This window comes from Hylaeus volcanicus, chromosome 1 (assembly GCF_026283585.1).
Source record: "Hylaeus volcanicus isolate JK05 chromosome 1, UHH_iyHylVolc1.0_haploid, whole genome shotgun sequence".
NCBI lineage: Eukaryota > Metazoa > Arthropoda > Insecta > Hymenoptera > Colletidae > Hylaeus > Hylaeus volcanicus.
In genome coordinates, this window is record NC_071976.1 from 9,839,692 (window position 1) to 9,867,339 (window position 27,648).

Sequence of the window (27,648 nt, forward strand, 5' to 3'; positions counted from 1 at the left end):
TCGTGCTTGACAATAATTGAGAGTTGGAACGTGAGGTTCAAGTGAACGATAACGTTCTATGGACGCTACCTAGAAGTTAAAAGGGTAGTTTTAAAAGTAGGGTGCTCTGGATAATGTTTGTTCCTTAGTATTTTTAAATCGTGATACTAATTGAGAATGGAAACGAGATGTTCAAGTGAACAGTGACGATCAATGAAAGGCACCTAGAAATTAAAACTATTAGGTTGTCTTAAAAGTTTATTTCGCTTTATTAATAAGTAATACATGCAGAATATTTTATGTTTTATGTTACATTACTGAATTGTGGACGATTCATTTTGCTCCATTACTGTTACAACATGAATCTCTATGAAATTAGATTGTCGATTTATATAAACACGACCACATAAAATAATTGAGTGCAACTCGCGAAAGAAACTTTCGGGACAACCTAATATAATTTCATAAGACGAATGCTCCAGATAGTTCCTTCCTGAAATTTTTAAATCGTGATACTAATCGAGAATTGAAACGAGATGTTCGAGTGAACAGTGACGTTCGATGATAGGTATACTGCTACTTTTAAATCATAATTGACGCTAACTAATTACCTACCCACGTTATTAAGATGGAAGGATAATATTGAAAGCATGATTACCAAAGTATCAAGGTGTCACGTATGCACCGAAAGCATTAGCAATCATGGAACAAACACTAATTAACCGCGCTACTGTTTCTCGCTCGCAAACTACGATATTCATGGCACGCTGTGACGAATAGCACCGACTTTCTAATTTCTAATCATTCCTCCCGCGTCAGGTGAATAAGTTTTTGAAACGTCCCTTCTGAAACATCGCACATTCTCTTCGAACAAATTTATTTGTCTAACGGTCACTTGTTTGTCGTTGCTGTTACACATTATTTGTAAAGCGTGATATAACAATTCCAATCTGTTATCAAGTTTGCCTCGTGTAGTAGTCGAAGCAATTAGAGTATGACATACAGAGAGTCTCGTTTATCTTGGTTACCTCAGCATCTCCCTGTCAAGGCTATGATAAATGCGCTAGGAAAAGTTACTGAATTCGAAAAAAAAAAGATAATACTAGTACCTCCAAACATGGATTAAATATACATTCCCCTCCTATTTTACGTGAGTAGGCTAATTTCTACGACAGGAAGCTCAGTATCACTTGAAATCCGATTTCAAAGCCACACGCGGGATTGGACAGTCGCGACAAAACGGAATCTAAATCCATTCGCGTCGCACGTAAATAGGATTCCAGGAATTAAAGGTTTCTGAACGACGTAATCTCTGATTATGCTGCGACCAAATTACACCTTTTCGTGTAATTGAACTATAAGGAAAAAATATAAATAGATTTTTAATCGACGAAGACTGTTCACACATTATTAAAATTTTAATTATAATTATAATTATACCCAACATCCGAAGCATCAGTGAATCTACCACAAAGCGCGAGTAAACTTAATCAGGGATGTTTTCGTCAATTAACGTGAATTTCGAAATTAAAAATGAAAGTATTCCCTTAAGTAGCCAGCTTCTAACCGCCATTGAGCTTGCTTGTATCACGTACGCATTGCAAGTTAGCAAAGTTTAAATTGCACATGGACTTTGTAGACACCCATACAAAAGTTTCTTCATCAAGCGACAGCTCATAACTCCCAGTTGAACGTGAGAATCGTATATTCGACACTTCTACGCATCGTCGCGCAAGGCGCAAGCAGAATCCTATTTATTTGCGAGCTCCATCGTTCCTGTGCACCGTAGTTCGGAATCAAATATCAGTAGGACTTAATCATAGTTCCGCGTCAACCCCTCGAGCCAAAGCGAAGCAAAATTATCCGTGCCTTTACCCCCCAAAACAAATTTGAATTTCGTGGAGTTTTGTTTTATTTGGTCCTTGGCATGCTTTCAGAAAATTCTCGTATTACTCTTTTGTAATGAACTGTTCAATCGCGACCATAAGTAGACGAGAATATCACTGAATGCTATAGAAAGATAAAAAATGCGATGTGCAATGGCTTTCGTGACTCACAGTCAGTCTTATAAGTATTCGTAGCCTTTGTGTGGAGGATGAGTTTGGCAAACATATTTTTAAATAGTTCGGACTTTTAAGTAAGGGTGAAAAATATGATATTATACTATGCTGTGTAATTATACAGGGTGTCTCAGAGTTAGTGTAAGACTTGGAAGTGGGGGTAGCTGAGATGATTCTGAACCACAATTTCCTTTGCAAAAATGTCGGATGGTGCTTCGTTTTTGAATTATTAACAAAAAACCAGCAATCAATCATAGTTTGCGTCGGAGCGCGCGCTACTCGGGCGCTGTGATTGGTCCGTGGTTTTTCGTTAATAATTCAAAAACGAAGCACCATCCGACATTTTTGCAAAGGAAATTATGGTTCGGTATCGCCTCAGCTACCCTCCATTTCTATACCGAAACCTTTATTTGGAAACATCAAACCTATAATTTAAATTAGACAAATTTCTTTGGTAGACATAGAGTGCACCTCAGCTGATTTTATATGGAAATGTTGGAGATGTCAAATATATCTGTGTCCAGATTATTTCTGGTCATTTCTATATCTTATCCTCCTTCCACGATACTTCCCTCCTGTCTGGCAAAAAGCATTCACGACTGTCGTTGATGGAGGTCTGCGCAAGAAGCGTTCCCATAGAGAAAGATTGATGTTAACGCAAGTCTGCTTATCTATCCTGGATAATGTCCTTCGTGGACATTGCAACATCACCTTTCAACGAACTATTACATTCACTTGCTTCAATATTTGGACACTGTAGTGTCTCCAATATTATTAAAATATTCGACAAATTCTTGCGATTTATATTAGAGTGGATATATAAAATCGATCAAGCAAACGATCATCCTGTATACTTTTCTCTTGCATAAATCCACCTGATCCATCTTTCTGTTTCTTTTCGCCTTGCAGCGTTACAGGTTTTGGCGGATATATAAAATCGATCAAGCAAAGATTTATATTAGAGTGTAATAGATACAAGAAATATAAGAAGTGTAGGCTTGAGGTTCCCAAATAAATAAATTGGATATCTGCGGAGACTTCCTCTCTCGCACTCTCACCCGTTCTCCGCCTTTGACTCTTTTCGACGACGTCGTTCATCGATCACTCGAAGCGCGCGCGCGAGATAGGAAGGCGTTCCCGTGCGTGTCATTGCAGCATCGACACCTATTTACCGATACCTTTACCGACAAAGAGTAATTGCTGGCTTTGCATGGTCTTGTCCTGTCGTCAAAGCCTCCGCCGGCCAGAGGCCATGAATACCCTGATTAGCGTGCGTAAATGCCCTCCGTGGCCACCGCGTGCATCGCATAAATTCACGGTTCTGAGAATAACTCTTGAAAACCGCCTCATCAGTGCGTTTGCGTGTGAAATTTAAACATCGGGTTGTTTCGTAACGATTTACCATTTCTTTAAAATTAGTTACGCAACGTTTCACGAGCGAATTGTAACAGCAATACACTTTGGAGCGTGACCGTACCGCCACCAATATTTTTACACTTTTCAAACTTCAGATTTCGAATACATTTGGTCTTGTGCAATTGATTTTATTTCATATCAACTAAAAGTTATTTCTTTTTCATAGTTTCAGAGGTTCATTGCCTGAATATCATATTTTTTTAAATAGAAAAGAAGGTAAATTCTTATGTTTCTTATCTTTCACATTCCTTACTTGCTTCCTGTACCAATAATCGACTCCCTGCGTATGCACTTAAAGAGCATAACCAACAGATGTATCGCAAACTTCACTTCAGCCTCACATATCGGAATTTCGCGAAAATATTATCGTTGCAAATTTAATTTATTCCACCCACATCAAGGTAAATTCAACGTATCGCTCGGGCTCGTCCAGGGTCAACTTTGACGAGGGAAATTTTGTAATTTGCCGGAACGAGCGCGAGAAATTATTTTGTTTGTCGCGTTTCCTGTTTACTCGTTCTCTAACCACCCATTCCTTCCACCTTCAATCTCATCCATTTTTCCAATATCCATACTCGCACTCAGTGGCGCACCCAGAAGGCGCGAGGGAACAATTACGTCAACCCCTCCTCCTTGGTTGCGAACACCCAATTTTCAATCAACGAGTGTTCCTTTTGTTCCCTACGCGAGTCATTTTTCCCATTATGTAAATTTTCATCGTCCTATGATCGTTACCGTGGGAACCCTGTAAACTTGACATTTTTCTAGGATACTATATGACGAGGTTCATCGGTTTTTTCCATATTGGATTTTTAAACGAAACTTTTTTAATTAAAAAACATTCAATGAAAATGATTTATACGTATAAAGCATTCCGGGGTTTAATGGAGATATCGCTTTTTTGTTTGGAGTGATGAAAGTCTATTAAAATTTCGATTGCAGTCGACAGAACGTTTTTCGGACGGGATCGAATTATTAATTTCCAATTTTGATAGTATTTCATGGATACTCAGAATTTCTTAAGTCAAATGACATACTATTTCCAGATGACAGAGACAAAATAAATGACTGACCAAATCTAAAAATTAATAAATAAAGACTCGAGAACTAAGATTTATATTTTTATGTCAAAATCTGTTTAGAGTCTATTTGTTTAAAAATTGTACCACTGTTAACATCGGTTATCTTGTGCAATTTTCTGGGTCAATCCATTTAAACTTTGTGTTAGTAAAGAATTAAAAAAAAAAAAACATTTCAAATAATTCCAAATAAAAATTGAGTTCATATAGAAAAGTCGAATAAACTTTTCCTTCCACCTTTTACCATAAAGTTTTTAGGGTGTCGCAATCTACCCAGACGTATTCATATCCGTTTTTGAGCTGCAACCCTCCCGGTAAATCTCTGGATGCGCCACGGCTTTTATTCTCTATTTCTCTGATTCCCACTCTAGTTTCTTTGTTTGTTGCGTCAACCTTTCCTCTCACGTTCTCGCGCCAATTTCGCTCCCGATTTCTGCTCCATCTCAGCCAGTCTAACCTCGCAACACTCGTCCATTCGACCGTTCAATCTCAATTTGAATCCCAACCCGTGCGTCATTCACGCGAAACGTTCCCTCTCACTCGCTGTCTTGGCACATGCTCTCCCCCTCCGTTTCATTACAGCCCACCTACAGAATAACATGCTTGCCTTCATTGATAGACAAATATGATTCCAGCATCTCTTGCTCGGTGTCAGGAACGAAGAGTCTGATGTTGATGATAGTTTAAAGAAGAAATGAAAGTCAACTTCTTTAAAATAAGACTGTTAACAATTATGCAATTATAATTGTAATTATAAAAATCTTTTGGCGAAGAAGTATAAAGAAGACGCGTGAGTAACACTTGACACATGACACTTAAAATAAGACTGTTGACAATTATGCAATTATAATTGTAATTATAAAAGTCTTCTGGTGAAGAAGTATAAAGAAGACACGTGAGTCAACTTGTTTAAAATAAGACTGTTGACAATTATGCAATTATAATTGTATTTATAAAAGTCTTGCGAAGAAGAAGTATAAAGAAGACATGTGAGTCAACTTCTTTAAACTAAGACTGTTTACAAAGTAATGAATTGTAATAATAAAAGTTGAAGGTATACTCATTCTACAAGTAACAATTTAGATATTCAGCTATTAAAGTAATACTATTTAATCTTGATCGGCCTTCAACGTCTTCAAGTAATTTTGACTGGGTTTTAATTGTAAATCAACTGAATTTTCTTTCTTCAAACAGAATATTTTCTAAAATATACGACTTCTATATCACCATTAGAATCTATTATCCCTAATATTTGATTCTATAGGACTAGTTTGATTCAAAACAGTTTAAAAATTATTCCTCCGGTTCGTTATTCTCAAAATTCAACACTAGATCGAATATGTCATAAACAGCTAGGAATTCGATTAACAAAGCAAGTTGATCTAATCATTTTCTGTCTGTCCTCGTCTATTACACAACAAATTGCCAGACATCAGATCACGTTCCTTTAGAAACCAAGCAAGATCAGTCCGAACCATTTCTATAATCGTAGCTAAACAAGTTATTCGAGTGACCTGATCTTAAGTGTCCTTATCCATGCAGGATGTATCATAAAATATGGGACCCACATCGGTAGTGGACTAGGAACACAGATAGAAAATGACGAAAACGTGTCCTGTAACGCTACCTAGTCTGCTCCTAATATACAGCGATACTTAAGTACGCTAGATTTCTATTTCTAGAGTCACCTAAACAATTTCGCATTCAACGCCTACTGCTTGAATATTTCCTGAAGGTATCCTAAAGTTTGCCAATGAATTCCAGAGACACTCGGAGTCGTCAAGAGCTGAGAGCTCCGACGTCTAAGCATATACTTCTGTTGGCCATTCGGAGCACTTTCCATAAAGATAAGCAGCTGCATATTACAAGAGCACAAGATTGGCTATAACTCGGGAATAAGGCTAGGTCGCATGTTTTCACGAACTTTTTCCCCCCTCCCTCTGCATCCCTCCGAATCCACCATTGAACTGGCTCCTTTATGTTATGATACATCTCGTATATCGTTCTCTCGTCTTGTTCTCCGGTTGTTTGTTCTATACTTTTTTGTTTCTTTTTGGTAATTTCTTTTTTTTTGTTTTTCATTGTTATTCTTTCTTTTTTGTTTTGTTTTGGAAACGATACAGATACCCTCCGTTATGCTTGAACTGCAGAAGCCGGGACAGTCGGCCACGACGAGCAAGGCTCCGGGGATTGCCGCCCGCTACGACTCTGCCAACACAATAACAACAAGGCCGCTTCACGAGTCTAATTCCTAGGCATCTAGTTCGCTAGAGACTTGACCCAAGAGAAAATGGAAATACCTGCGCGCGTTCGTCGCCCGATAACCAGCTGCTGCATTCGATAGGCTATCTTTCATTCAATAGGTGGAATCAAGATCATATACATGAATTTATATACTACTAAATTTATTTCGTAAAACAGAAAATATTTTGAGCTCGAAGACACCAGGGAGATAGACTTTACCACACTTCATAGATTCGGTTAACAATTAAATTCGAGTTACAGTGACTATCCACTGTATGGCAACTGAATAGATTGATGGTTGCGTTAAAATTAACTGACGCAAATGCAGTGTACCGTTACACGTAACGACTAGATTTGTTACACGGTTGTAGACAATGTCCTCTGTACACGTGTCACGCCGTTTGCATAGTTCGGAATATATTTGTTACTATCAGAATTACGAACAAAGAGCGTTATCGTATAGCAGAACACGATGATTGATGTTATCCTGTCGTCAAAATTAATCTATCGGTCTTAAAATCCACTTTTACTTGTATTTCTACTTGTTTTTTTAACTTTCTAAATATGTAAGATCATCTTTTGAAACGGGACAATGTTTCTTTTTTTCATACGATAGTCTAGTAGAACTGATTATAAAAAATTATAAAAAAAAATTCAATCCTCCCCTACAACAAATTCTTATAGTTGAATTTTTATATTTTATCAATTTTTGCAAACATACTTTTCTTCTTCCTTTTCATGTCGTATATATAATTAATCTATAATTACGATCCTCCTCTAAACCTTGCAATTGAATTGTTCTTTTATCAATGAATTAATATGAACTCGTTTTTCTATAAACCTGTTCTCACACATATAATCAATTTATATGTCCACCTCTCGTTTTACTCAACCCAAAGAGCCGATGACGGTGCAATCCTCCCCCAAAATCTTCACAATTCAATTACCCCGTTTCCAATGAATACACATGAACTCTTTCTTCCACAAATTTTTCCCAAACCACCTCCCTAAAACCTCTCTACAATCTACGATTAATTCGTACCTCCATCTCTCATTTAACTTAACGTCGAATCCAACTTCACAGCTCGAAAACCATGGACACCCGAAATCCACAAAATCTACCCCTATCTCCTCCGAAAAGAACCCGAACCAAAACGTATCCTTTAATCTCCAAGCCCAATATGGTATTCCATTCTCTCTCGAGTCTCAAGTTGTAGGGTGAAGTCTAGTTAAGAGTGGCCGGGGCCTGGTGACCACCAGAGCGCTAACTAATCGTCACGTCTCACGGGACGCCCGGGTACGGATCGTAACAGACACAAAAAAAAAATCATGTGCGCATATGCGTGTGTGTACGGTCGAAGAGAGATATCACTCACTCGGCGTTGGTCTCCGGGGTGGGTAGGTCGCCGATGGTCGTCAGAGTGAGGGTTGACCAGTACAGGGATCCGAGGTACTTCCTGGTAAGCGTCGCGTACTCGCCGGGTCTGTAAGGGTAGACCCAGTCCCCTTGGAATCCCTCCGCCTCGCTGAGCAAGTAGTAAAAGCAACCGAACCAGTGGGCCAGGATCAGCAGTATGTGTATGAGATTCAGCACGCGCCACAAATTCGGGTAAACCGTCCGCGACTCGACCATGTAGTAGTAGTTGTAAACGCGGTAGATCTTGAGAAACCGCGGAAACCTGAGCATGGGGTTGCTGCCTAGGTTCACTTGGAGCAGGTCGAGCGGGAGCAACGCGAGCAAATCGAGGATGAACGACTTCGACTTGAGGTAATGACCGGCGAGCTTCTTGCTGTTGTAGACCATCAGGCCCTGCTCGAGATAGCCGGTGCGAAATTGAACGGCCACGTCCAGGAAGAAGACCAGGTCGGTGAAACCGTCGCAAGCGAGCCAGCCAGCCGGCGCCAGCGCCTGCAGCTCTGGCAAGCTTTGTCTCACGATCAGGGTCCAGAGATTGTAAAGGACGCAGCCCGAGAGAAGCATCAGCCAGTAGTAGTAGAAGTTCTCGTCGGGATTCACTACCGTCTTCGGCGGTTTCTGCGGTCGTCGAGGACGCCGACGGCGACGACCGCTGGAATCCTTGTCGTCGTTCGCGTCGCCCTCGCCCTCGCCCGTGTCCAACGTCTCCTGGCTCTCCGGGATCTGTCTGGTGGAGAATCTCTTCAGGAACGAGTCCTCGCGCTTCAGCGGAGGCTTCTTCTGGATCGTTGATATCGCGGATGACAGCTGGACGGTGGTGCGTAGCTTCATCCAACGCTGGTTGCTCTTCGTTCTGGGAACAGAAAGAGGAATAGATCGACAGTCAAGGACGGATTTAGGGCTCGCGGCGTAGCACGAGCGATGGAGAAGCACCAGAGTTCCCGAGATGAGAGAAATCGTCACCGAGATTGGCGATTTTCGAGGTTCTTCTTTTTTTTAGGTATGGAAGAGTCTGCTTACCTAGAAACGGTTTCGTATTTTAATAGGGGTTGTTTTGAGAGACTTTGGCGAGAGTGTGCTTAGAATTGTAAGGAAGAAAAGCTGATTTGAAATTTATTTTTAGTGTCACTTCGGCTACGTTTCTGAAATGTTTGACAATTTCATTCTGCACTAGGAACTCTCTAGAAGGTATTGTAATAAAATGTGTTTTCTGTAATATTATAATGTTACTGTACCCATGAGAATTAAGTTGAAAACGATATTTTTAGAGCGATGCAATGTCTATAGTCATCATTGTCGTTAATTGGACATTTTCCATCTGTTCTCGACTTAACTATACGTCGTCAAACTTTTTTAATAAAACATGTTTTCTATACTGCACATCAAAATTTTAATGGCTAATAATACAGTTGGTTCTCGTGTGAAAGTTAAATTAAAATCACTGATAGTTTTAAAGTGATGCAATTTCTCTAGCCTCGACTCTACATTAATTGAACATTTTTCTTTCATTCTCGAATTCGTTATCCTGCATGTCGTTAACACGTTGATCGCCACGTCACCTATATACGGGTGCTCTTCACTGAAGAATAAAAACAAGAAAAAAAATTAATCCTGAGCATCAAGCACCACAGAAAATAAATTTAAATGAAATTCGTGAATTTTGATGGTTACAAAAGTAAATGCAGAAGGAATCTACATATCCCAAAGACTTTAGATATTCAAGTATGCGGATGACATTTACATAAACAACTAGTAGCTTTGCTAATAACCTGGACGTTGATGCGACCTTAAACAAAATCATTAAAAAACGAAATGCTACATTCACCGTGTCTGATTACGTACTCTTCAATATTCTAAATAATATTTAACACCCTCAGAAATTTTCAAGAATATTTGTCTATCGATCAACGTGTTAAACTGTCCCTTCCCCTTGTTCAAAACGCTCTGTACACACAGTTTGAACATGGCAAAGGGGTTAACTGTGATTCAGCTCGTAATTCGTACTATCAGCATCCATTTTAATTCCTCGGAGGCTCTGGTGAACGCTAATGTCAGGATACGTATTGCCTGCGTCGCCGTTAAAAGTGTATTTTACGACGCGAATTCCCTTCGAAAGTAGTAAATTCAGGTTATGTACGAGCGAGCAGCGAACGAAGACGTTCGAGAAAAGCCGAGGTCTGCGCATTTATAGCCGTCTTCGAGTTCAAAGACGTAATACCGTGTTATCCTCGAGGGGGTTGGATGATCGCTTGCTATTCGCCATTTCGATAAACAGCGTTTTCGTTTTGGCCGTACTTCCAGTAACCGTTCCGCTCGCAAGGAAAGGCTGAATAAGTGCAAATCCTCACGGACTCGGAATAAATCCCTAACTGGCTTGAATTATTGGACTTGGCGCGTACCTTTTATTTTACCAAACATGGCGATTCGAAAGCTTATATCGAACCGTTCGATCGTAACAGTTGTTGATCATTACTATAAAATATACGAACTAATTTAGTTCTAATTTTTCTTTGAATAAATAAGAATCGACCTCACTTTTAAGTTCTCTTTGATAACAAATATTCGCTTAAATAGTTCTAAAGAAATGCAAATGTATAAAAGAGAATTTTGTTAACTTATATGTAAATATCCTTGAACAGCATTGACAAATATTTTTCTCTAGTTTTTCCCTTCCTACATGTTGAATTTAAGTTAATTAATTGTAACCAAAAAAGATTCAGAAGTGAGCATTAGAACATTCAACATTTAACAATTTCGGAATTCCCTTACAATACTCTATTTCTTTGTTTGGTTAATTTCCAAAAATACAAGTAAACTTTACCACAAGAAATACGTGGCGCCAGGAAAAATAGTTCAAACATTTGCAGACTTGTGTTAACCGAACTGACACTAATGGATCTATTTTTAGAGGAGCAATTTTCTGTTGGTAAATTGTACGACTGGTCTATACAGAATATAGATTAGTCGACGAAAGGATGGCGTTTCGTTTAGGTATCCGTTGGACTCGGTGATGCTGACTCGGCAAACCCTGGCTTAAACGTGTTTTACTGTTTGAAGAGACTCCCATTTCGACGAATTCGGAACGAATTTAGTATCGAGAGGACGATGCGTTCTCCTCGCCAAAATTTAAATCATCTCAATTTCAATTCTGTATTTCTTTACAAGCTATATGTAAACGAAACCTTCTCGTACCAAGTCTATGCTATCTACAGAACTCTGTATATTTTGTATAATTATTTTTCAATTCATACAAAAAGGAGCAAATAGAATTATTTAATAAAATTCAGAAAACGTAGTTAATTTAAACAAATTTATACTTCTTTTCATTGCACAAGGTAAACTGTGGCGAATAAAATTTGCACGAGGCTTTATTTCGTTGAAAACCAATTTTTTAAATTCTATGTGTAGCTAATTCATGTTATATTTCCATTTATTTCCTGCTATAATTAACGGTACCTCGAAACGAATATGCTCAGTTATTAAAAAATTAGAATTTATTTTAATTAATTACACGTCTAAACGTGACTCGAATCCCCGAGTTGAATCATTATACCAAATAGTGTCACAAAATATCAAACAATGATCCATATGTTCCACTTTGACTCCATTACTCTTTTAATAACAAACCCGATAATCCTATCATACCTTTGGTTATCAAAACGAGCCAATCTATCAAACTTTCACTTATTTCCTATCGGGATGCATCGTGCAAACCGATTAAACAACAAAGTAACAGTGGTATCGCTGTAATATAATTATGTCATTTGAAGCTCCATAGAACCTTCCTGTAAACCATAAACCATGTCCATGCGTGACGGGTCGTCGTTGCAAGCCTTCTTGCATCTCGTTCAACACTTTTCGCTATGGACACACATACGTATACATATCTATGCTTGGTTGCTAGCAGACAAAATTAATCCTACTTTCGTTCCATTCGGCAAACCCAGTGAAACGAGAGAAGCACGCCATTCCCTTGCGATACAATCGACGGATCGTCGTCGGTTATTAATATCATCGTACGCGATATCCATATTTATTAGTTTTGCTTTTTCCTTAATCTAGTTCTATGTGAGACAGATGGTAGGCGATTCTTGCTTGAAGTAAGAAGTGAGCGAGAATCGAGTAAGATCAGTTCAGTATCAGAGCATCAGATGGATGAGAGGCAGACAGACAGACAGATATAGACAAACAGACAGAGACAGAAACATCGAGAGAATTGTCAAGTACGTTAGACAGAGGCAGAACGAAACTAAAGGTGTAAACGTATTGTTTTTATTTTATTTATGCCACTACGCATTCTTTAATCGTTAATACACCCATGTTGCGTGTACGTCGTCGTGGTGACGTGGTGTTTGCGTGGTGTTCGTGTACGTTTGTTCGTGTTACAGTCTGACGGATCATTTGGCGGATCGAGTACGCTTGGGAAATTAGGTTTTCATCTCTAATCGGCCGAGCTGGTAGAAGGGAAGCAGTTCAGACAGTGTCAAGCGTCAACATCCGTTCAGAAACATCGCTATACTCATACCGTCATTCGTTGATCTAATCTAGAACACCCACAGCGATTGCGTTTTATTTTTTTATTTACTTGTCGTTTACTCATAGCAATCGTCAACCTTCGTTCAAGAATGTTTATATATAGGTTTCCTTGCAACTACGGTTTCGTACAGAATTCTATTTTTCTTGCATTCTAATTTCTCATGCAGATGGTACTGTGCTTCGCAGACACCTTTAATACATTACCGGCCGCCAAATGGCTTTCTTCGCTCACGAGGAATACCATTCTCGACGCTAGAACCAATTTCACTCGGCAATAAGGTTTTTCTGTGCGAGATTTTATCTCGATCTGGTTGGTCTGGGTTGAAACACAGTTATTTATATTTTTGGGAGTCCCATGGAAATGAGAATAGGTAGGGAGAACTGTTTCCTAGTTGAAGGTGAAAATGATTCGTCCCTTGGGGAACGTTTCCTTGGAAAATTCGTGCAAAATGATAGAATAATTTGTTTTTAGGGGGGATACTCTTTTTTTTTAACACTTTCGAGACAATTTTCGTGATTTTTTTGCAGCTGTATAAAATTGTGAAATTTGGTAAGTTAATATGTATATGTATATGTATGTACATATTTTTTATTCATACGTATGTAGGTACAGATTTTATTCTAATTTTGATATATATTAATCAATAATATGTATGTATCAATAATATGTATATGTATATGTATGTACATATTTTTTATTCATACGTATGTAGGTACAGATTTTATTCTAATTTTGATATATATTAAACTTCTCAAATATATATAATTTATTAATAATAATAATATATATATTATTTAATATGTATCAAAATTGAAACAAAATAATTGTATACATATAATCATTACGTATAAATTGTAATACATAAAATGACTATAATTATAATTGCATCATTGCTTATATGAAATATATATATCTTTTATTGTAATGACTAAAATATTTCTACCAGATTTATGTAATTTGGTAGAGATATGTTAAGGACCACAAGCAACAAAAAAGGAAATACACTTTTTTAATCCAGTAAAAAGAAAGAGTATCCTCAGAATATTGTCTCTACGTCAGCAACTCTAATTACAACCGAATCCGTCCGCGATTACAAATGCTTCCCGTCCCCGAAAGGATAGAATACTCGATACCGAACCCTCCAACCTTTTCCTAGCTGCAACAGTGAAAAAGGCTTTCAAGAAGTATATTGTAATTTCCGGTCGATTGGATTCTATCCTTATCCTCGAGAAAGGGAACGAACGGGGAATCCCCTTATTAATCCATGCCAAATGCCAGAGAGTGCTGCAATCCAATTTCAATGCGTGCAATCTCATCGAATATCTTCCTATCATTCTTCAAGCACTCGCTCAAACGGAGAATTAGAATTAGATTCCTTCTTACCGCTTCCCAATTACCGAAATTCTTACGATTCTTGTCCCGATCGATTAATTTATTCTTTACAGTCGTTTTCATTTGGTAAATCGTTCTTTAAAGACGTCGACAGTAATCGCGGGAATCGTTCGAGAAAAACTATTCCCTTCGGGTCGCCCTAACCTCTCTCTCCCTCTCTTTCTATCGGTTGTTCGCTAAGGTTAGCATTGTAAACCGCTAAAGATAGAAAACGGACAGCGATGAGTCTTCACAGTGTTCCTTCGAAGACAGTAAAACCGATCGTAAAGCTCAGCAGCTTCCAACGGATGTTCCTCGGACTTGAGACGCACAAATTTATGTTCCCCTATAAAGGTTGAAACGTCGAACGATTGGATCCAGAGCTGCGAGAAAACTCTTTTGGTTCCCCAATTGCGAATCGTGCATTTAATATTGGAATCATTTAGTGATAAATTATTTTCCTCGGTCGAGTTCACGGATTTTTACACACTTTTCAGTTTTATTAAGATAAGAAATCTAAAGACAAATAAAAAATTGTGCTGAAATGGTTGTCGTACTGTCAAAAAGTTCTCAATTAGGAAGCATTAAAAAATAAATTGACGAAAAAACGGTATCATATCGAAGAGGATTATTTGAAAAATAGAATCAATGCCAGAGATACCTTTCAGAGTGACCAATGAAAAAAATTGTTCTACCAAATGTCAATAATAGTAAAATTTTACAGTCTGTGCCAATAATTTTGTGTCCCAAATATTTTCCACAACCACTTCCTTTTTATTTTCACACTATTACAACTCCGCTGTATATTATATTTCTCAAATAAAATGCATAGCGAAACCTTTGATTATTTCTTATATCAACCCCTTAATTATATACCGTGACTCAAATATTTCCCACAACCACTTTCTTTTTATTTTCACACTATTACAACTCCGCTGTATATTATATTTCTCAAATAAAATGCATAGCGAAACCTTTGATTATTTCTTATATCAACCCCTTAATTATATACCGTGACTCAAATATTTCCCACAATCACTTTCTTTTTATTTTCACACTATTACAACTCCGCTGTATATTATATTTCTCAAATAAAATGCATAGCGAAATCTTTGATTATTTCTTATATCAACCCCTTAATTATATACCGTGACTCAAATATTTCCCACAACCACTTTCTTTTTATTTTCACACTATTACAGCCCCACTGAATATTATATTATTATATTCCTCAACTAGAAAGCAAAATCTTCTATCATTTCTATTATTTATCTACCCCTCGTGTACCCTACGACCCAATAATTTTACGATTCACTTTACTCTTCCTCGAAACACGAAGAAGCCCAAGCTGTCCGTTTCTCATCGAGCCGTCTCTCGTTGGAAGTGGGCGGTCAAAATCGCTAAAAAAAAAAAAAGAAAGAAGTGGGTACAGCGATCGGCCATCAGCCATGTCATCTAATACAAAGTGGAGCGTATGTACTGTGCAGTAAAGTCGACGTTGCAGACTAAGATGAAGTGGCAAAAAGGATAGCGTTGCGGTGACCAGCGGCTAGCCAATACTTTCTGTGCGGTGTCGCCTCGATTCCTCTGACTGCCACGTTCACGAAGCAAAAATGGAGGAAATCGGGACGTCGAAGACGCTTCAGTCGTTCCCCTGCCCGAGTTCCACGGCACGTGGACGTGTAGGTCAAGCTTCGTGAGAAATCGAATCGATTGCAACCGTATACTAGGACAATGGGACCATGGACGAAGTAAAATAAAATTCCAATTGACGCGAACGTCCCCCAAAAAAATGTATTCACCCTTCCCCTATTATTGAATTGGCTCGATTAGGGTATAGAATGAGCAACTACATTTATGCAAGAATTAAAATTCGTAGTATTAGGGGGACCGGAAAGTAATGTCGTTTCTGGAGATGTCAATAATTGTTTATCATTTGTCAGGTCATTGTGTACCAATTGATTTTTATCGATCTGAGTATGAAAATTTGCACACTGGATAGCAAAAGGTTGTTGGTAAAGAGTGCGAACATAATTGATTAAAAATAAAAACTTGTTACGAATTTATTTGTTAGAATTTAATGTAAAAGAAACGATATTCGAGCTTCTCAAAATGGACAGTAAAAATCATACTGTGACGTCGAAGTGGCGCTATTTTATCTGTTTTATAATTTCCCAATTCATTTTAGTACAAAGCAAAGCTCAATCTTGGCCAATGACTGTTTATTTATTTATTTATTTTTAATCAATTATGTATAGTGCATCAACATCTGTAATAACTTTCATGAATAATAACAATTAACACCATTAAACGACAAAATTTTTGTGACCATTGAATAATAAATAATTTATTTCAGAGGTCATTAATCAATTTGTGCAATGAACTACTCGTATGAATTAAGTATACATTGTATTAAGTATAAAATTATTATCTCTCTCTGGTGGCACGAGAATAACCAGAAAAACTTTCAGTTGACTTTACCCCATAAGTAAGTACTCTCTTCCCCTAAAAGAATCTTGATCGCGTCGGGCGTTTTTAGACACAGGAGAATCCCCTTAAAGGCTCTGTCGCAACCAATTGCGTCGGAGTAAGAGGAACGTTCCGGCAGGAATTCCCGGTAAACGTCATCCAGGGAATATCGTCGCGGGGACAAGGAGACCGTGGACCGTGGGAAAAACAAAGCCTTCCCCAAGGCTCGGTCGCGGTTTCTACTCCTCTGGCGATGCCAGGGCGACGGATTTCGCTGGCTTCTCCGTCGTCGAATCTCCGCGGCAGATTTGCATTGTGAACGAGGCCAAGTGGTGTACGTACGCGTGTCTATGCGTGTACTAATAGGAGAGAGAAGTATGGAGAAAAAGAAAGAGAGAGAGAGAGAGAGAGAGAGAAAGAGAGAGCTACTACGTATGCGCAGAACAGGGATGTGCAAAATGTGTTCCAGATACTATTCAAACGACGAATGCCTTGTTAATCTGTAATCTACTTGGAAATTAAAGATTACGAATCTATTCGATAGTTTAGGGAAAAGCACCAGTAGCAGACATATTTAACGGTGTAAATCGTAATCATGAATCGTAAATGGTGTTATTATGGAATTGTTGTCCCATGCACCACAATTACTTTAACACTAAAACTATCGGGTTAATTTATATTTTCTTATGGAGACTATTGTATCCTTGAAAATAGAGAGTGGAGGGCTGAATTAATTAATATACATACTACCACAAATTTCGGTAAAAATGTTACGTTGTCAATAGCACAGTGATTTTACAAAAAAAAGTCATACTTCTTATGCTCGCTACTATATTGTTGTAAATAAAGAGCGAAGGGGTGAATCAATTAATAAACATGTACCTAATTCTGTATTCCAATAATTTTCACCAAATACTGGTTCTCACTCTCCCTAGAAACATTACTACAATTTATTTATTGTTTATCGCAATGCTTTATCAAATCATTAGGCACAGGGTGACACTCATATAATCCAACTTTCCAGTCATTAATTCTATCTACTGTCCCTCCAAATTTTTCTATATTCGTCAAAAGTTGCACTAATCGACGCTTCGTATCTCGTTGATAGATCCTTGGAAAAATCTGTAAAAACCTCACCAGCGCGACATGTTCTCCAGAACAAGCCCTTTCACTCCGAAAATAAACAATTACACAACAGTGTGTTCCTCAATTCCAAGCGCGTAAACACTTCAGACAAATAAGCTCCCATTTGTTTCCCATCGTGCGCTCTTCGCTAATAGCGTCAACAACTGAAAATCGATGACAGGATACTACATTTCCTTACAAAGTGGTACTGCTAGCACGTAATGGCAGGTTCATCCTAAAACTCTCTATAATGTCGACTACTGGCGCAAATTCCCTCTGTCCACTTACAAAATAATTTCATTCCTGCTCATCCTCGAGTGATCTGTTCCAATGTACCGCGCGTATGTGTTTACTGTGTACTATTTGAAGATGGATTTGGAGATGTCCCACTGTCGACAATCTTAACCCTTTGCACTCCAAATTATATTTCAATTTCGTTACACAGCACTTCCCAACGCTTTCAACTGTTTTATATTCGAAATTTACTTTAACTAAAGTATGAGGCAATTTAAATAAATAAAGGAAGAAACAAATTCACTTGGGCCGATCGCACACGGGCGCAACCGATCAGTTTCAAACCACTCTGAAACCACTCTAGTTGCATGCGATTGTGGATCTAGGTAAAACAAAGAGCGCAAACGGTTTGCAACACTAATTTCAAATCGGTTGCGCCCGTGTACGTTCGGACTTAAAGCCGGCGACTGACTTGCAACAGAACACTGTAATGTAACTGCTCGGTACGAATTTTACAGTTCGGCACCAGCGTTACATTACAAGGTCGTTTTTGGAATCACGCTCGCTTCGAACTTTCGGTTGAATTCTCTCTCAATGCTTCCTACTCAGTTCAGTGAAAAGTAGACGGTCAAAGAGGTTCGTCAAAAAACCGACAGACCAGTGGAGCACGCAAGAGCGCGAACCGAACGCTAGAGTCCGTCCAGACTAAGCGAATGCTCGCGTTACATTACAATGTTCTGTTGCAAGTCAGTCGCCGGCTTTACATTACAGCGTTCTGTTGCAAGTCAGTCGCCGGCTTTAAACACCAGTTTTATTCTCCCTTTTGTTATATTTTCCAATTCTCAAGTGTATGATATCTCTCGAAACAATTTCCTTCCTTATTGAATTGGACGTGAAAGAACGTCGAGTGGGACTCGACAAAGGATTTCCTGAGACAAAAGCAGATGCTGAGTCACACTCGACATAGGAGCGCAAAGGGTTAACCGAATTCCTTCCACCGATCTTCCTTCCATCTCCCAATAATACGTGTGTACGTGTGTGTACCAGTGTAGTTGGCAGACGTGAGAGTGCAGAGTTCAGAGGTTACCGTCCATATCGAGCAATGACGGGAGTACCTCTTGATCTTGCGTAGAGAGGAATATAGCGCCATGACGGCGCGTACGTTACTCCATTTTTGCGAGCCCCTCGTACTACGGGGTCTCCTGGCTGTAGCTGGTATCTCGGTATCGAGGCCATTGCTCTCCAAGGACTCCGAGGTCGTCGAGGTTGTGCTAGGTCCCGGGGCATCGTTCTCCAAGGACCCTCCATGGCTCGAGGAGGTGCCACGACGGTACAGCTCCGATAACCTGCGAAGAAGACAGAACCCCGACGGGTTGCCTCTCTCACTCACTTTCTCTCTTCCTTTCGTTTAGCCCATACGCTCCAGACCCTCCGGGGATCCCTCTCTTTCTCTCATTTTTTCCAAGCCTACACCCGACCAACATCACATCTCGACCGTCTCTTTACTCTCGCGCACTTTAAGTTTCGCATCGTTCTTTGCTTTTACCCATGTTTGCCGGCTTCATTCGTTTGCACACACAGAGACGCACCAGCGCGCTAGAGCTGCAGGCCAGCGAGCCTCGACGAGGACAATTATATAGAGTGTATGGATCGATTTTACTTAATCTTCATTCTTTACGGGACACTCTTTGGAATAAATTGGTTGTTTCGTTGGATGATCGTGCTTGGTAGAGTTGGCTATGTTTTTATTGATAATTGTATTCGGAAGATTTTATTTGTGGGACTATGCTCGTGAACGGTTTGCATATTATTATTTGTTTACCGACTATGACAATCTCTAATGTAGAACCATCGCTTTTAATTTTGCAATTTTATGTTCGATTCGTAATCAGCGACCCCGGAAACCCCCGAATACCGAATTACACTATAATCGAGTTACTTTTCATATTTTGCTCCGCCATATTGGATCCACCATGCTGAATTTATGTATTTTAACAACAGATTTGAAATTAACGCTCCCGAAAACCCTTGTATACCAAGTTTCACAAAAATCGAATCACTTTTCGCGTTTTGGTCCGCCATATTGGATCCACCATGTTGAATTTCTGTATTTTAACACTAGATTTGAGATTAACGCTCCCGAAAACCCTTGTATACCAAGTTTTATAAAAATCGAGTCCTTTTTCACATTTTGTTCCGCCATATTGGATCCACCATGCTGAATTTATGTATTTTAACACTAGATTTGAAATTAACGCTCCTGAAAACCCTTGTATACCAAGTTTTATAAAAATCGAGTCCTTTTTCACATTTTGTTCCGCCATATTGGATCCGCCATTTTGAATTCAAATTTGGAATCAGCGCCCCGAAAAACCCCTAGATACCAAGTTTCATGAAAATCGTTCAAAAACATGTTGGCAATAAACAAATAATTGTTTAACGATATCTGCTACTGATAATAAATTTTCATTAGATAGGAGAACTTGTACCCTTTAATTTGAATTTTGGTAGAACCGAATCGGACGATTCTACGGTGAGCTACGACAGTTGAAAGTTTCGTAACTGATCCATCATTAATGAATGAATGATTCTCCCAGTGACCTACATAAATTCCTGGAAATGCGTACGTGATTATGAGAAATGGGGGAGACCGTAGACGCAACTGTCTGCCCCTTTTTTTCTTGGAAGGACTCGACAACATTCATAGGTGTATGCATCAGCTTATTTACGACTTTCATAGGCGTATGCATCAATATTTTTTTCTTAGTTCATAAATCGACTTAAACTGTCATTTATGTCTGGTGAAAGGTACACATTCGTTTCTTTTACAGACTTTATTTATTTATTAAATGTTTAAACAGAGGTTAGAACAATCTTTCAATGCATACAGGGACTTGATCAATGATGAATAATGATTATCCATTACTCTTTTATTCTTTCTTCTACTATATCTTGGAAATTTGGAAAAATATCAAAAAATGGTTCAAGTGTATCTCAAAGAGAATTGAGTTCTGCTTAAAAAAGTTCCTTGAGCTTTTTCTCTGTATTCATTAGTAACAAAAATTTAACGAAATTCTACATTTCAAAGAACGTATGCCTGCAATTATACAGGGAAGGTAATTTTGGAATTCAACGAGAGAAATCGGGCTAGAACTAAGCTGCGAGTGCTCAAACATCCATTACAGTGAATGATAAGGGTATCAACGCGATCGCGGTTACTATAATCGGATCAAATTCACTTGACTGCTCGAGGCCACTTTGTACACAACTCAGTTACGACTCCTGCTCTTGCCCCAGCTTACCTCTATCTACCTGAGAAACACGGGTGTCTATTACAAGAAGAATTGAAAACATGTACCTGGTTTAAAGAGAATGTTCTGTCACCTGTAAATGAATGATGTCGAGTCGAAATGGACAAAATTATTATCTAAATAATAACATCGAAAACGAATAAAACATAAAATATCTTTTTCACACAGTGAGACTCGTTGGTCTTTTAAGCAATAATTTCTTTATTGACGTTCAAAAATGTATAATCCATCAATAAATTTTATTTACTCGCTACTATTATAAGGCAATTACAAAGTGGAAGATGATTATGATTTATTATTAATTCTGAACGTCAATAAATGAATATTCTATTATGTCCATTTCTATAATTCTATTTGCCTTAGAAGACCCTCCGTAACACTTACTATCATGAAATGGAGCAATTAAATACTGTAAAACCATTATAATTAAATACTAACTCCAAACATCAATAAATTCTATTTGCTTTGAAAAACCGTCTCGTAAATCTCGCTATTCATCGAACCATTACAAAATTACCACTTTCGAAAGTTTAGATAAAATTTCACGATACGATGAAGTATCGTCCGAAGATTACAAAAAAGCTAATTCCAAAAAGTGTCCAATGCACGAAACGCTTCTCGCGCGCGACATTCTAACCTTCCGGCATTTCAATAGCGATCGTTAACAGTGCAAACAATAAAAACTGATCGTTCATTCTCACTTTCAATCTCTATCTCACAGTTTCACCATACAGTTTGTCTATCGTACTTTTTTTTTTCACGCGTGCCATCACGCTCATCCTTTCTCTCTGTGTCCGTCTGTCCATCTCCATCGCATTGTACAATATATCGAGGTCCTCTATCCTACGGCCAATCTCACTGGGATTAATAGGACGCTATATCGATTCGTTCCAAACGAACGAGAACAATTTTTGCGCATTTTCCTTCGCAAAGAACACCGATACTCCGCTGCGAAGTTAATCGCCACGTCTCGGACTCGGAAAATCACTCTTCGTTTCCTACGTGCACTTTGTGTGCGCGATTTTTACGCGATATCAGGCTCGTAATTGCGTTCTTTTTCGAGAGTTGAAGGTGAGAATCGTTCACCTGATGGACCTGTGCAGTCTGAAGAACTCGATTCGCGTTAAAAGTAGGGAGAGGGGCAAGTTCAGTTTTGCTTCTGGAAATGTTCACGGTTAATTAAGGATCACCCTGTATGGACAGAATATAATGAAAGTGGAAAATGGAAAGTGTTTTATTTGGTAGAGGATGGTTACTGTTTGGAACGTTGATGGATTAAGGCATGGTTCTTTGGGAATTCTGTGTTTGAATAAATTTATGTTAATTTTGTTGGGTGATATAAAAATGGAGTTCGTATGAAGGTATGATTGGAAGTGTAAAAAAATCAAATGGAGAATGTTGGACAATTTTTGTCTGTACGAGGATACGTTTCGAAGAAAATTGATTTGAATCTTTTACCTGAAAAATTAAAAATATTCGATTTATGAAATATTATTCCAAAATCGCTGTCTCGATTAGAAACTAATACTTATACATATGTACAAAAATAATTTGTCATGCTATAGACATTATTTACAGTAGTATATAACTACATATTAAATGTGGTTGCTACCTATAAATTAGGTACTCGTCTGTAGGAAAGAAAATATTATATCTTATGGATAATGTACAAGAGAAATTGAAATTAAATGTGAAAGTATATACAATCCGTGTAAACTGCGTACATTGCAACAAATGACAAATAATTCACACGTGCATGTATTATGTAATCACGGGAAAATATGTAAATGAAACCGCAGCGCGCGATTAATGTTTCGTCTCTGTAATTTATATTCGCCACGAGTTACATTTATCTTCGAGTTTGTGGCGCTTTACTCCAAAATAGCAGGCATAGTCGACAAGTTATTATATGATGCATAATAAATGCAGATCAAAGAAATTTATAATTTATTCTCAATATAAAACTGTGTTTTAAATAATTCACGATAGGTTACCATTAAGTAGATATTGTAACATTTATTACATTTATTAAATTTATACAAATTGATGTATTTAAAGAGTATATACATTGGTAATTATAAAAATAAATTACTTAATACACGTGGGTAATTGTTAAATACATAAGTTTTTATAAATTTAATGAATGTAATAAATGTGTATGAAACAAATTGCTGATAGTAATCTAAATGGAAAGAATAATTTTTCAAAATTTGGTCAAATGTGTAGACATATCTTCGACGTAGAGATATGCTTGCTTGTGAACAATTTAATTTGACAAAATGTTGTTGTACTCATATTAGTAAGTCAGACTTTGCTTATGGTAAACTGAGACTGACGCATAGTGGTTGACTTATTGTTTGAATTGACAAAGTTTGATCGAACGCGAGCGAGTGTTGACTTTGGAAGAGACGGACCATGGCGAGTGTCACCCGAAGGTTGCTTCCGGATGCATTGAAAATAAGTTTGTTGGTAACGTTGAACGAAGTGCAAATTTCTTGCACGGCGTGTATGTGACTTTGAAAGAGGTTAACTCTTCGAATGAATATATTAACGAAAAAATGACGATCACTTTTGCGAAAACTTTTGGACGTTAAATTTTCATGGAAATAAACAGATTGTGTTCATAAAAGATACTGATAGCGATATCAGATGCTGATCGTTTCTATTTAAAACGAAAAATAGAAAATGAAGTATATTCAATAATTCCATATTTCGGTTATAAACATTGTTATTATAATGTACGTGAATAAATCGTAATATTTGCTATTTTGTAAAAAAGGCGAAATCCTCAATCTTCATAAAAATTGTTGTACCGTTCTATGGTATCCACTCGAGTAAACAGATATTATATTCTTCTGCACATCCAAATAAGATTAATTAAGATGAGCACAGATAAATTTTCGCGCGTGCGTCAAAGAAAAGAAGCTGCGAGCAAGAGTTGCGCAGAGGAGAGTTTCGCAGATTTCCAGAACAGAAGGCGTCCTTGGTACTCCTACGCACCAGCTTGAACAGACTTACCTCTCGAAGATCGAGGGTGCTTGTTAAATCGGAGTTGGAAGGAATTATTGCAAGGACTTCCGAGAACTTGACTTTTGATTAAAGGTTCCAGATGGTAAGCTCTTATTGCGTCTGAGTGGAAACCGTAACAACATCGACGAGGTAATTAAATACTTGGCTGGAAAACTTCCTACCAGACGGTCACGATTTCCATGCAATTTTTTCATTTTGAAACGAAGCAGGATGCGTCGAATAATCCCATAGAATGGGATCCAATGAGGATGGTCTGTTCTGTAGAGCAGCAGTGAGGCTGATAAAAAAAAAATAAACATTCGTCGAAAGAGCTGACGAGATATCAAAATTTTTCGTAAATTCTTATTAATAAAAGAATAAGATGATACAATAAAATTGAAACTCTCTATTCAAAGTTAATGAAATAAAATAAAAATCAAATTTTAACGACATTGATCGAATCAAAATATTTTGACGATTTTCGCGACTCCAAACGATATATCGTGTGGCCTAAAACGTACGAAAAGTGAAAGCGTCGAAAAGTATGTTGAATTTTCGGATTTAAAATGAGCGAATACTGGAACGTACAATTAATCTCGGTGATATTTTTTTTTTTTTTTATGAAGCAGGGAGATTTATGAAAGCGTAACGCGAGGGTAATTTTTCAGTGGAGAATGCGGCGAAACGGGGGCGAATGTTTTGCTGGGGAAGTCGCATCGCAAAGAAGATGAAGAAATTAACGAAGGCTGTGACAAAGTTGGGGACGAAGTTTAATTCTGTCAAAGGCAAGGGATTCAGGGTTTTGCGGTCGTCCGCGAAGCGGCGGAATTCTTAATACAAGGTAATCTTAGTTTACCTCTGCTGATAGAAACTTTCCATCGGGACTTAGAGGCGTGGGTCTTATGAATTTTAATTTTAATATGAAATATTCAAAGGCTGTTCGATGACGGGCCACGATCGCGGGACATTTAAATGCATTCAGCGCCGATGAAACGGTTTAAATTCGCTGGATTAATTCGAATCCTGCTAATGCTCGAAGGATTTGCCCCACCGGGTGGAATAAAAACGGGATACATATGTATATTTATTTTGCAATTCAACGAGGACAATTATAAAGCACGGAATATTTCATACTACGGTGTAAAGGCAGTGTTGTTTATTTATTTATTGTATTTACTTTCAGGAATTAATAGTGTATTTTTTCTGCTTTAGAAAATTTGATGAAACTCAAAGTAGTAGAACCGTGACATCAAAAAGAATAAGATTCAAAGATTAATAGAATAAAATAAAAATAAAATTTTAATAACATTTTTAGGAATCCTACTCTTCTAATTTTACTGATGCATAACATAACATTTATGTAAAACATAAATTATCATCTGAAAATTCGTCTTTATATAGTTAATAATATCCTACTATTGAATATGTAAACATTTCACTGCAGAAATGATGGTGAACCACAAATTTAGCACACAAAACGTTCTCATGTTACAGAGTATCAGAAATGATCCAAGCACAGCACAATACAATACACAGAATACAAATAAAATGTAAAGAAAAACGTAAGAATATCTAGAAAATTTTAAAGAAAAACGATCATTTTTCAATCTCTTGGAGATCTTATCGCGTGGTTCTGTGCAGCGTACGTTAGTTTGCAAGAAAGGAGTTCCCAGATGCTTGGAGAGACAAAGAATAAATGTTGAAGAAACTTGTCAGGATTAGTGACATGCTTTGTACACGTTCCTATCGCGGTTATCACGTACGCTCTTGGAACGTGTTTGTACGTGAAAAACCTGTTCCTTCCGAAGAAGGACGAGAAGCTACGGTGTGGGACAACTACGTGGCCCATCCAACGTTCTCATTTATATTTAAAGATTTATATGTAAAAATCGATATATTTCGTGCACCCTATATACATGGCCTATTTTATGTAAAACTACTGAAAATCAATTTCGTGAAACTAGCTTTATTTGTATAATGAAAAATGGATAAGGTCTACATTTAATTGAATTAAATTGAATTCAGTATAATTAAAATTAAAGCTCTGTCAGCTAGTTTTCTCTGAACAGTGACCTGGAAGAGACGATGAACTGTCCCAATTGTATTCTTCCTCTTAATTTAACGTCCAAACTACACAATGAATTGCGACTATCGCTGCTGTACATCACGCAACACTTCCCGGTCATTCTAAAGTTATCAATGCACTTTCGCGAATGAAATTGTTTCCCTTCCGCGTTCTATTTACGAGCGAACTTCCAGACCAGTTTCCACGGACAACCACAAGATCGAAGTATAAGGACATCGAGCTACCAGCGATGCGTCCAACTGGATTCGCGATTGTCGCTCAGAACTTTCCCCGAAGATCCCGCGGAGAAATCGAAGTCAAAAGCTCAATGGGAACGCTCGAGTAGATATCCCTTTCGACCAATCGGAGCGCGAATCGAAGAAAACTTTACGAGTTTCTGGTTAGTAGTTTCCTTCATGAATTATCTTTTCTAAGATTGTTTAATGTCCTGCGCGGTTGTTCCAATTATTATTTAATTATTTAATCAGTTGCAGAGAATAACATCGTACTAAGGGTAGCGATATAATATACTATATGTATAATAAATCTAAAAGCCTTTTTATATAGTACATAATATATTGTACAGGTTGTAAAAAAGATTGGGAAATGTCTTACTTGTTTTCCTGATGAATACTATACTTTATCATGAATGAAAACTCATTTGTAAGCCTGTTTGTTCGAATAAATGATGTCAATAAATTAGCATACATACTGTGTTCTTATTTGTCATGTATTATTTCAATAAAGTTTTCCATGAAATTTACCATATGTATTTTATTTTACCATATGAAAAAGAGTATCTCTTGGTCATTTATTGACTCCTGTATGATGAATGTTTCAGTTAATCAAGTGACCAGAATCTGCAGGGACAACTTTTCCACGTGAATAATGTGTTAAATCAAACATTTTAATAAACATTTTCCACACAAGTATCGCATTTAATCTCACAAATATAATTTCTTCCGAGGGCCATGGAAACAAAAGAAATAAATAAACAAAATAAAGAGCGCGTGAGTGAATCAGGACGACACTCCAAACTGTATCTATTATAAAAGAAAGGAAAGGTCGGGTTCTTCTCAGATCTGACAAAAATAATTTCTTCCCAGGACCACGGTAGAAAACAATGAACAAAATAGAGAGCGCGTGAGTGAATCAGGACGACACTCCAAACTGCATCTGTTATAAAAGAAAGGGAAGGTCGGGTACTTTCCAAACGTAGTCTATACAGGGTGATACTATTAACTACGAGGAAGCGAGGAACGACAGGTACAGTATCGATCCTACGGGGTAAAATCGTTCCAAAGTGGACGTCGAGTCCACGTCTAATCGCAC

General features: G+C 37.8%; 1 protein-coding gene across 10 annotated transcripts in view; it reads right to left on the reverse strand.

Moving 5' to 3' along the window:
* LOC128884605 (uncharacterized) overlaps positions 1 to 27,648 on the reverse strand; it is a 142,671-nt gene that overhangs the window by 30,271 nt on the left and 84,752 nt on the right. For 9 of the 10 annotated variants that reach the window (XM_054138094.1, XM_054138101.1, XM_054138119.1 and 6 more), the window contains 2 exons: positions 8,155 to 9,048; positions 6,662 to 6,742 (listed from right to left, as the gene is read on the reverse strand). In XM_054138094.1, the coding sequence (XP_053994069.1) occupies positions 6,662 to 6,742; positions 8,155 to 9,048 (975 nt within the window). The remainder of the gene's footprint in view (positions 1 to 6,661; positions 6,743 to 8,154; positions 9,049 to 27,648) is intronic. The other variant, XM_054138110.1, reaches the window with a different exon arrangement.